The sequence below is a fragment of the Dreissena polymorpha genome, chromosome 8 (genome assembly GCF_020536995.1).
Source record: "Dreissena polymorpha isolate Duluth1 chromosome 8, UMN_Dpol_1.0, whole genome shotgun sequence".
Classification (NCBI taxonomy): domain Eukaryota; kingdom Metazoa; phylum Mollusca; class Bivalvia; order Myida; family Dreissenidae; genus Dreissena; species Dreissena polymorpha.
The window spans coordinates 72,057,683-72,069,275 of record NC_068362.1 but is presented as its reverse complement, the minus strand read 5'-3'; the positions used below and the strand labels follow the sequence as shown (position 1 = coordinate 72,069,275).

Sequence of the window (11,593 nt, the reverse complement as noted above, 5' to 3'; positions counted from 1 at the left end):
TTATCTATAGGTCTTTGGGTGAACCTTAACCATTACCCTAACCCTAACCATAACCCAGGGTTATCTCCATTATACCATGCCTCGCTCGTTGTCGTTGTCCTCTTCCCGATTGACTATTTTAAGTCATTTATATATTTTTCCCAGTGGTGGGGGGGGGGGGGGCGTAGTAGAGGGGATGGGGGTAGTAGAGTGGGCCGGGGTAGTAGAGTGGGCCGGGTTAGTGACTAGGCCACGCGCTCAACACCTGTAGTGTAACCTATGAATATCCAAGATGGCTGCGCCCATGCCGATGCAGTGATTAAACGTTGCTGAAATTTAATAACTAAGGTAAATGTCAAAGGTAACTTCAATTTGTTCCGGTATCAATTCAAACACAGCAAAAACAAATTGATTAAAGTATGAAATTAATATTTTTACAACATGTACTGACACGGCAATCTAAGCTATTTTAAGACTAATTGTACTAAAATTCGGTAAATATTTTTCGGATAGTCAGTGGAACAGTTCCGGTCCACCTGTTGCATTTGCGCTGCAAATTTTCACAAATGCGTGAGACACCTTTCTCCTCTTCCGTGGGATGAAAGAAAACTCTCATATCTACAATATAAGTCGTATTTAAATAAAATCGAGCCCTTATTTTAATTAGGATGTAAATTACCCATGTAAACAAAGCTAAGATCTTAGCCAACCAAATCAAGTACTAACACTTAGGGTATTAGGGTATTTACAAATTTTTCTAAACAGTTTTACGAAATGAAATAAACTAAAACGTTACTGTTTTAAACTTTTTAAAAACGGTATCTCTAGTCTATGTCCGTTTTAAAAGCATCAAAGCTGATATGTTCTTATCAGCTTTAACCTTAAATCACTTCACCATGCATGATTAATCGAACATACTTTTATCTTTCTCACTTATTCACTTTTAACACTTTTATCTTGCACTGACTGCGCACCTGTCAATAATACCGGCAAGGGGAGTTGGACAGGATAGATAGATAGATAGATAGATAGATAGATAGATAGATAGATAGATAGATAGATAGATAGATGATAGATAGATTAGATTAGATTAGATTAGATAGATAGATAGATAGATAGATAGATAGATAGATAGATAGATAAGTGCCATCCCATATTCAAACTGAAAGTAGTAATTATTTCCGGAAGTTATATTCAGTGCATATCCCATTTGCTCAGTGACATCATATTAAAACTAATTGTTCTCGTCGTTTTCAAACTATTGGGTTAAACTTTTTCTACTTACATGCTGAAATACTTCATAACAAAGACGAATTAATATCGAACCCACAATTGTTCAATAAGGGTAAACTGGTTAATTTTTTTTATTGTTTTACTTAACAAGATGTACATCAAAACAAGTATCTGTTTATTCAATTAAAAATGAATGCCGATGAAGAAACCGCAGAAATTTCCTCTTGCACTTCGTGCAGACACGCGTCGAATGTTCAAGACCATTCGGGGCATATTCAGGGTTCGACACTAAGGCACGTCCGACAGACATTGTCTAGTAAGACCGGTGGTCGGGCTAGTAAAACTGCGGGCTAGCTTGTCCGATTGGTCGTACATAAAAAAATCTATACGGATTCATATAACTATAACTGAATGCTGTGAAAACCTTTATTTTTTAATGTGTAAAATTACTCTAGTATCCGTTATTCACATTAAAACAAAACTAGTGTATTTTAATAAACGCGGAGCATTCGCATGATTCATTGCTATTTTTAGACGCAAAGGAGAGCTTCCTGCAGAAATTGCTTGTTTCCATTGGTCAAGTTGTCATGAATATTAATGATTTTCTGCAGTGTCGTAAAACTGTAGAGCATCGAAAATCGGTATCGTCAATGTAAACATTTTCGCGTAGCAGACAAGAGAATGTAATTTAAAGAATGGCTTTGTTCAAGTTCAGATTTTCGTCCGACAAATCAGTTAATAAAAAAGAATCCGACGCTTAAACTGACACGAAACGTAAATATGAAGAAACACGAAAATGTCAATTTTATCCTAGATGGAAAATCGAGGCAGTTCCCATGGATTGAATTTGACGGAGTAAAGCAAAAAAAATGTTTTACTTTATTGTTTTACTCTATGCATCAAAAAAAAATCTGGTGTTCACTGATTATTTACTGATAAATCCTGATTAAACAGTTACATGACACAATTGTGTTCATTAACTATGTCATTTGTGGTCAAGTAGACATCAGGTTCGGGCTAGTACATTTTAAGAGGAGCTGGTCCGACGGTCTTGCGGTTAAAAAAGTTAATGTCGAACCCTGCATATTGCAAATGCAACAAATGGCGGGAAAATTTTCCCAAGCACTTCGTGCCGACACAAGTTAAATTATTTTATGTATATTCCGTACATGGTGTATTGCTATGTTTACGGTATTGTGATTAAGGGCCATCTGGCGCACATGATACAAACACAAGTCTTTCAGCAGCTTTTAATAAGCTTTGCAACAACGTTACTTAATGAACTTAAATGGATTCTGTTGATATTGACTTCATTTAAACGTGTAATGTTTTTGTAAACATTTTTAAGCAAAACACGAAAAAGCCACTGTTTAAACATGATACCCTTAACCAACACACATATCTTATTAACTCACCTGATTGCTCAGGTGAGCTTTTGTGACCGGTTTTTGTCCGTCGTCTGTCCGTCCGTCCACATTTGTTCGTAAACACTCTAGAAGCCAGATTTATTGTCCGATCTTCATGAAAATTGGTCAGAAGCTTCGTCCCAATGAAATCTCGGTCTAGTTCGAAACTGGGTCGTGCCGGGTCAAAATCTAGGTCACTAGGTCAAAAAAAAGAAAAACTTGTGAACACTGTAGAAGTCACTTTTCATGCCCAATCTTCATGTAACTTTGTCAAAATGTTTGTCTTAATGATATGTTGGTTGAGTTCAAAAGTGTTTCTGGTCTGTTGAAAAACATGGCTGCCAGTGGGCTGGGCAGTTTTCCTTATTTGGCTATAGAGATACCTTGTAAACACTCTAGAGGCCACATTTGTTTGTCCGATCTTCATGAAACTTGGTCAGAAGATTTGTCCCAATGATATCTCTATTGAGTTGGAAACTAGGTCATGCTAGGTCAAAAACTAGGTCACTAGGTCAAAAAAAAGAAAAACCTTGTAAACACTGTAGAAGTCACTTTTCATGCCCAATCTCCATGTAACTTTGTGGAAATGTTTGTCTTAATGATATGTTGGTTGAGTTCAAAAGTGGTTCTGGTCCGTTGAAAAACATGGTGGCCAGTGGGCGGGGCAGTTTTCCTTATTTGGCTATAGAGAAACCTTGTAAACGCACTAAAAGTCACAATTTTTGCCCAATCGTATGAATGTTGGACAAAACATTGGTTTTATTGATATCTCGGACGAGTTCGAAAATGGTCCAGATCGGTGAAAAACATGGCCGCCAGTGGGCGGGGCATTTTTCTCTATATGTATATAGTGAAAACATGTGAACACTCTAGAAGTCACATTTTGGCCCAATTTTCATGAAATTTGGTCAGAACATTTGTTTCCTTGATACAAGAGTTGAGTTAAAAAATGGATCCGGTCAGTTGAATAGCATGGCTGCCGGGGGGCTGTTTTCTTATATTTATATTGTAAAAAAAAGCTTGTGAACACACTAGAAGTCACATTATTAGCCCAATCATCATGAATCTTGGTGAAAAGATTGGTTTTATATATATCTCAGATGATTTCGCAAATGGTCCCGACATTTGGTTTGTAAACACTCTAGCATTCAAACTTCTCAAGCATTCTTTATGAAAGTTCCTGAAAGATCTCAGTCAAGTTTGATAATGAGCAAAATCGCATAATTAATGCCATAATTATTGCCCTTATATTGTCCAAATTTTCATTATATTATACAAAATCCTTGTAAACACTCTAGAGGTCACAATTTTGTTTCAGATTTTATTAATCTTGGTCAAAATATTTTTTTTTGTGTAAGCAAAGTTTGATGTTTGGTAAGGGGGGTCAACTCAAAATATAGGTCACCAGGTAAAGTCTTACAAAAACAAAAACACTCCATACGCCAGAGTTTTGGTTCAATAATGATGAAACTTGACCAGGATGTTTGTCTGGACAATATCTAGGTCAAGTTTGACGTTTGGTAAAGATTAAATGAACCGACTCCTCTCAGGTGAGCGAACTAGGGCCATCTTGGCCCTCTTGTTTATATAGATGTGTGCAATAGAGGGTGATCTCAAAGTAGTTTTTGACAGTTTGTGTACATAAAAGGTATAGAGAAATTGTTCCAGAATGTGGGGTTAACATTAACAACATGATAAAAGTAAGAATGCTACAGTTTTATTTCTAACAAGTCAACAGCCTGTTGACATAACACTTTCAATGCTGAATAATTGTTTCTTCAATCCAATCCATTGACACATTATCCAAATCTTAGAACACAGCATTGAAAGGCTAAATAAGCAATAGCAAAAAACAAACTTGTTTATCATGAACAAGACATAAAGGACCATCATTTATTATCATATATTTTGTAGAAAAATAACGTTTGGTGTAAATAATATGCACAAAACAGCAATACCTCTGCAAATGAATTAAGTGGTGCAAAAGAGATCATGATGTGAAATAAAATGTAAATAAAATTCTCCAAACAGCAGTTCCTCCTTAAAGCTTAACATCAGCTTCCATCTTGTTGCAGTTGACTTTCCAAAAGCCTTGTGACAAAAGGAGACATTACCGGTAATTGCTAGACACAATCCTTTTACCTCTTCATATACCCTAGACGCACTAGATAAAAGAAACATGCAAGAGATAAAACACTTAATATGTGCACACAAACAGTATGTAAGTCATACGCATGAGATTACTTCAAGCTATCAAGACAAATATAAATATAAACATGTTCTCTCTAGGCAACTGTTGAAATAGCTTGTTATGAGAAAACTCATGTATACAAATTGTTTAAACAGACAAAAAAAAACATTAAAAAACATACATAACTGTGTGGTTATGGATTAAGGTTCATGTTAATCTTTGTTATCCCCGCTATAGGCCGAGGGATATTGTTTTGGCGTTGTCCGTCTTTCCGTCCGTCCGGCTCTTTTGTGTTCGGAGCCATATCTTGGAAGTGCTTTGGCGGATTTCATTGAAACATGGTATGAGTATATATATATATATATGAATAAGAGGATGATGCACGCCTAATGGCATTGTACACCATCTGTTAATAACGGAGTTTTGGCCCTTTGTATCTTGAAAAAATGCTCACTTTTGTGTCCGGACCCATATCTTGGAAGTGCTTTGGCGGATTTCATTGAAACTTGGTATGAGTATATATATGGATAAGAGGATGATGCATGCCAGATGGCATTGTACACCATCTGTTAATAATGGAGAAACTATTGTGAATATATTTTATTACTTATATGTTCATATATAGACAGTGCACAACAAATTGAACAATGCAAATCTGCAAAGCATGCATGAATTTATGGTAATGTTTATACGGCCTCCAAGTTTTTACATCAAGTGAACAGGAAATGGTTAGCTAGTACCCTTTACAAAACTTTTTTTTTCCTTAAATGGTAGTAAAAGTCATATGGATGGCTGTAACAAATAAAATATGGATGAGTACACACAATAACACTAACCTTTTAGTATTTGTACCACAAAACAACAAAATAAATACCTCCAACTGTTCATTCTTAAAAAAGAAATGTACGACAATCACTTGGTCTGAAACCCAATTTTGGAACAAAAAGCTCTTGCTGACCAAGAGCTCAACCAATTTTTGTGAACATGCATTTGTTTGACGAAGAAATCATAACATTACATGACATTACAGACAAAAATAAAGTTTCTGAACGTACTCTCTCCGTACAAGCCTTACAATTTAGAAGTTTGCCAGCACTGGTTATGAGACGGGACTGGTTAACTGACTTTAGTAGCTCACATTACATTTCAGTGTATCTGCAGTCATACCAGCTGTATTAGTTATTAAGCCTCAAGATGCCCACCCCAATCCTATCCAACTTACCCCCTTTGATCAGTGCCCCAGATAAGCTGCGTATCTGCGTTTTTTACCCTATTAAAATGTTTAAAAACGCAAAGAAATACAATATAATGCGTATTGAAAACGCAACCAATTTGACTTTTACGCAAATTCGTCAAATGGGATGTGTACAATACAATGGCTCCGATCGGAAATGCTTTTCTCATTTTCGGTATTTTCTCTTTTGAAGTATTTTTGTAACGAGGCGTGTTTTCATTCAGCAAGCACCTGGATAATGAATAACAGTCAAAGTTATTAAAACACTCTGCGGACTAGATTTCATAGTTAAATAAAGCGTCTGACCAAATAATTTACGACGACATACATGCGTTTTCAATCTGACTTAATGTGTCGTTTTATAACTCAGTTCACCCTATTTCAAGAATGAAATCACCCTATTTTTCAAAATCATAGGGTGAAAACCCTATATCCTAAATAATTATCTGGGCCACTGTTTGATGGAAGGATTGTGTTGATATATATGTTTGTTTGTAAACACTTTTACAAAAAAGAAACACCTGTAGTTCTTTGAAATGCATAAACTGGGTGAATTTATACACATACATAATTATAATTTAAAAAAGATATAATTCTTTGGAACACATTCTTTTGGCATATTTTTAGACTTACTTTTACCAAAATGACATAGTTCATGGGAATACATAACTCTCTGTGAAAGACTGTGCTAAGTGCAAGCTAGAAGGAGGTCACTGTCCAGGCCATCAGAGGAAAAGCTGGATGGACAGTGTGAAAGATTGGATGTCCCACATGTTGGATGAATTATTAGCAGCCCGCAACAGACCTGAGGATTTCTGTGTCGTTGCTCCTCATTTCTCCGGAACTGTCAGACCGGTCAAGGGAATGATGTTGATGGTGGACTGTTTAAAAGCTTTAAACCAATTATATGAATTAATGTATATGGATTTAATCTCAACAAAGTTTAATTATAAGACTGAAATTATAAAACTTAAATTATAGCCCCAAAAAAACAATTGGATGTTCTGACTTTTTATTCTATATATTATATTAAACATAGGTAAATACATTAAAACATATAATAATAGCTGTTTTTCATGTGTTGTTTAAACAAGGTATAATCATCCTTGCCATATATTTATGGCAAACAATTATATTTTCTCTGATAATCTCTCACACTGACATTTTAGTTTTTCATTACCAAATAAGGCTAAGGGGAAGGAAATATACGGACACCTTGATAACTCCAGACCCTTTATTACTGCAGCAATTCCATTATCCAGGTGGGACCTCGGGTCCAAGAAGTTTTACAGTACATGATCAAATTGTTTATTTTCAGTGCTTACTCATAATCAATGTGGAGAAGAATCACAGAGTTTGTGAAGAGTACCATGTCATCAATTAAAATTGCCCAGCAGGTAATTTTGTGTGTAGACAAATACAATTTTCTTCATGGTGCAATTCTTTTATTAAAATATAATTATATTTTACTCCAAAATACCCATTGGCATCAACTTTTTAAAGTAATCTTGTGTGAAAAGAACAACTTAAATCTTGTGGATATTGTGTGTGTTTTATTTATGTCGAAGTCTATTTGTCATAAGCTTGATAGCTGTACTGCAACAATGGGTAAGTGTATATGTGTATGCTTATGTCAATGTCTTACATGTAGAAATTCGTCCCTAGCTGAAAGGCCAAGGTCACACACTAAGAGGTCAAAGGTCAACTTTGGAATTAATACAGCTTGTTGGGTCTTAAAAAACGCATCATTTTACCATTAAATTTACTTACCTCATCATACAATTTTGAAATCACTTGCCCCGAATGTTCAAGGCCACACTAAAAGGTCAATGTCATATTTTGATCCTGACTGCAACTTCATTATTCCTTGGTCCCTAGCTCAATTTAAATGTCACACTTAATTTAAGGCCAGTGGCTGTATATTAACATGATGAAGCTTGTCTAGACTCTGGAAGTTAATTTTTTATTTATCAGGCAATCACACATGAACCCTAACAATGATAATAGTTCTCGTCTTTTATGCCCCTCTTCTAAAAAGTAGGGGTATATTGTTTAGCTGAATGTCGGTCGATCTGTCTGTCGATAGAGCAGTCTGATCCATAATTCGTAAACGATTGACCGATTGGCTTGATACTTCACATGTGCATTGGCCTTGGACAGTCGATGACCCCAATTGAAATTGGGGTCACTAGGTCAAAGGTCAAGGTCAAGGTCACTATCACACTTCATGTGAAAATCGTTTCCGATCAATAAGTCGTCAACAAATTGACTGATTGGTTTGATACTTCACACGTGCATTGGCCTTGGACAGTAGATGACCCCTATTGAAATTGGGGTCGCTAGGTCAAAGGTCAAGATCACTAACACTAAGAGTGAAAATCATTTCTGATCAATAACTCGTCAACCAATTGACCGATTGGCTTGATACTTCACATTTGCATTGGCTTTGGACAGTAGTTGACCCCTATTGAAATTGGGGTCACTAGGTCGAAGATCACTTTCACACTAAGTGTGAAAATAATTTCTGATTAATAACTTGTCACCCAATTGACCAATTGGCATGATACTTCACATGTGTATTGGCCTTAGACAGTAGATTACCATTGTTGAAATTGGGGTCGCTTGGTCAAAGGTCAAGGTCACTGTTACACATTAAGAGTATAATAGTTTCCTATCAATAACTCGTCAACTGATTCACCGATTGGCTTTATACTTCAAATGTGCATTGGCCTTGGACAGTAGATGATCCCTATTGAAATTGGGGTCACTAGGTCAAAGGTCAAAGTCATTGTTACACACTAAATGTGAAATCATTTCCCATCAATAATGATAAACCGATTGGCTTCATACTTCCCATGTGCCTTAGCCTTGGGCAGTAGATGACCCCTATTGCAATTGGAGTCACAAGGTCAAAGGTCAAGGTCACTGTTACACACTAAATGTGAAAAAAAATCCAATCAATAACTCGTCAACTGATTCACCGATTGGCTTGATACTTCTCATGTGCATTGGCCTTGGAAGTAGATGACCCCTATTCAAATTGGGGTCACTAGGTCAAAAGTCATGGTCACTGGAACAACAAGTGGGAAAAGCGGTTCTTATCAATAACTCTTCAATGATTGGCTTGATATATCCCATTCGTATTGACCTTGGACAGTAGATGACCTCTTTTGTAATCTGGGTCACGAGGTCAAGGTCACAGTCACAATAAGTCTGAAGATGAAGATCAATAACTCGTCAACGAATTGTCCGATTGGCTTGATACTTCACATGTGCATTGGCCTTGGACAGAAGATGACCCCTATTGATATTGGGGTAACTAGTTTGAAGCCCTGTTTGGGGGGTATATGTCTTTGAGCGCGAAACATTTGTTATAACATTATCATTTAATGCATACCAAACATTCGCTTGTTAAACTGAAGTCTACTCTTGGTTCAAACAGCTTGAGAGTTTTACAATAAATTGATAAATTATAACATTTAATCATTAATTCTAATATTGAAATTGTCCATGTGATAATATGCTTTACTGTTTCTGAATACTCTAAATCTCTATATTTCCAGTTGCCGCCAAGTGCAGCCAAGGTGGGAGATAAGAGAGCTGCAGATGGAACAAGCAAGGCAAGTTACATGTCCAGTTACTGGACAGCCAGCTATGTTAGTAGAGCACATGTCACAAGACATGTCTGCAAATCAAAAGATTGTGGATTTGGTTCCAGGCTCAGTGTCATAACTTGTGCTGGGATTCAAGTCATGAAATTATTTATATGGCCATTCTTTTCCTATCGCTAATTCAAGTTGGGCAGTTATCGTTTTCTGGCATAGAAGAATGTGCACTTAGTGCTGGTAAAACATGTTTACCCAAGAAGTGTGCGTTGGTTAACAATTCTAACAAACAAACAAAAACATTTCAGATATAGCAAATATAATTACCAGTACTTGTATTAGAACGAAAGCCTTTCCAAATTAGAATAGCACAAAATGTGCTTAATTGTTGTGTACATGTACATGTATATAAAACAAAATTAAATATATAGTTGAAAACTGAAATAACAAAGGTATACCTTTATTTGATTTGAAGATTTGTAGATGTTTTAGTGTTTTTCCCAGGAGGGCAAAGGGGCATGGCGCATTACTTTCAAAAAGGGCATTTTAGCATGCAGTTTAGGCAAAAAGGGCAAAATCGTTCAGTGAATACCTGAATTAGGGAAATTTAATCGCATCAGAGGCAGTTGTGGAAAAAAAATAATATAAACAAGCACATTTAATGGTAATTGATGTACATGTATTTAACTTACTTTGTTTTATATTAATATATTTACCTTGCAATGTACATTTAAGTTTCATGCTGTTTCAATACACTGTACAGCACAACAAACATAATACAGCAATATATGCATGTGAATCTGATTATACACAGATGCACTAACATATAAATGAAACCATGTTTGTCTTATCCCATTTTCTTACGCTAATCTTGTCAGATGTTTAACATTGCGAGTAAACTGATTGCTAACAATATGCAAACACTCGTTTCCGTGACATACATCCACTGAGTAAATTACAAATAAATATGTTGTTGCTATCTAAAACATTTTTATGCATCGTTGATTATCACAGACTTTCATTATTTCCTTCTAAATGTATGATCTCCATCGTTAATTTGATTGTTTACGATGTTATTTGCCCTTTTTGCCAAGTAACAATTTCATTTTGTATATCCGCCATCTTGTTGAAATGATTTAAGCGACAGGTGCGCATAGAAAGGTTAAATCACCTGATACGCGATTCGCGTTTTGTTTACTTAGTATACGTCTCAGTAATTATTTCAATTATTAATAATCTTAAAGACGATAAGGATAAAGAATTAATGTGTTTGTGTTTTTAAATGTAAATATGCGTAAAAATATATGTTTTGATATAACTGAATTATGTATGAAATGCACAATTTCCACGAGGATAACATCGAGGTTTTCATCAAAAGTCTCCGAAGTAACAGTGCACTATTTTATCATGGAGGAGTACACATCACCGACCGATTAGTACTCTTGGTATAACATAGCCTCTGACATTATCGATTGATATTGACACGGGGCTATTAACGCATGACTTATTTACAACCGCGCAAATCTCCGCTGCCTTGGGACCATAATCTGATACTAGTCGGCTTAGAAGTTTGGTCAAGGGGCAATTAAGATGTTATCAATAAGGGCGGAAAACAGCGGCTGCTCATAAATGGGCAGGGCGGCGGCCTTTGGAAAGGGCAGCGTGGCGCTAAATGGCTTTGAAAGGGGGCAGCGTGGCGCACCAAAAAAGGGCATGGCGCCGCGCCATGCTAAAACGGCCTGGGAAAAACACTGTTTTCACTTAAATATTATTATGTTTTTAGAGTAACTTTGTGGAGGACAGGAAGAGAAAGGTTGCTGTGGTTATTGCATACAATGGAAAAGGCTATTACGGACTGCAAATGTATGTTTAAATAATACAAGCTTTATTTCCAGATGATTTTGCATGTATTTAAGCATAGGTGTATACATTTAAACTGTGATCA

At 36.1% G+C, this 11,593-nt stretch overlaps 1 protein-coding gene across 4 annotated transcripts in view; it reads left to right on the top strand.

Annotated features, from left to right (window-relative positions):
- The first annotated feature begins 212 nt into the window (after positions 1 to 212).
- Positions 213 to 11,593, top strand: part of LOC127842172 (pseudouridylate synthase 1 homolog) — a 36,140-nt gene continuing 24,759 nt past the window's right edge. The window contains exons 1-4 of one of the 4 annotated variants that reach the window (XM_052371527.1): positions 213 to 340; positions 7,362 to 7,440; positions 9,607 to 9,663; positions 11,432 to 11,511. In XM_052371527.1, the coding sequence (XP_052227487.1) occupies positions 7,378 to 7,440; positions 9,607 to 9,663; positions 11,432 to 11,511 (200 nt within the window). In that variant the 5' untranslated portion in view covers positions 213 to 340; positions 7,362 to 7,377. The remainder of the gene's footprint in view (positions 341 to 7,361; positions 7,441 to 9,606; positions 9,664 to 11,431; positions 11,512 to 11,593) is intronic. The other 3 variants (XM_052371526.1, XM_052371530.1, XM_052371528.1) reach the window with 3 other exon arrangements.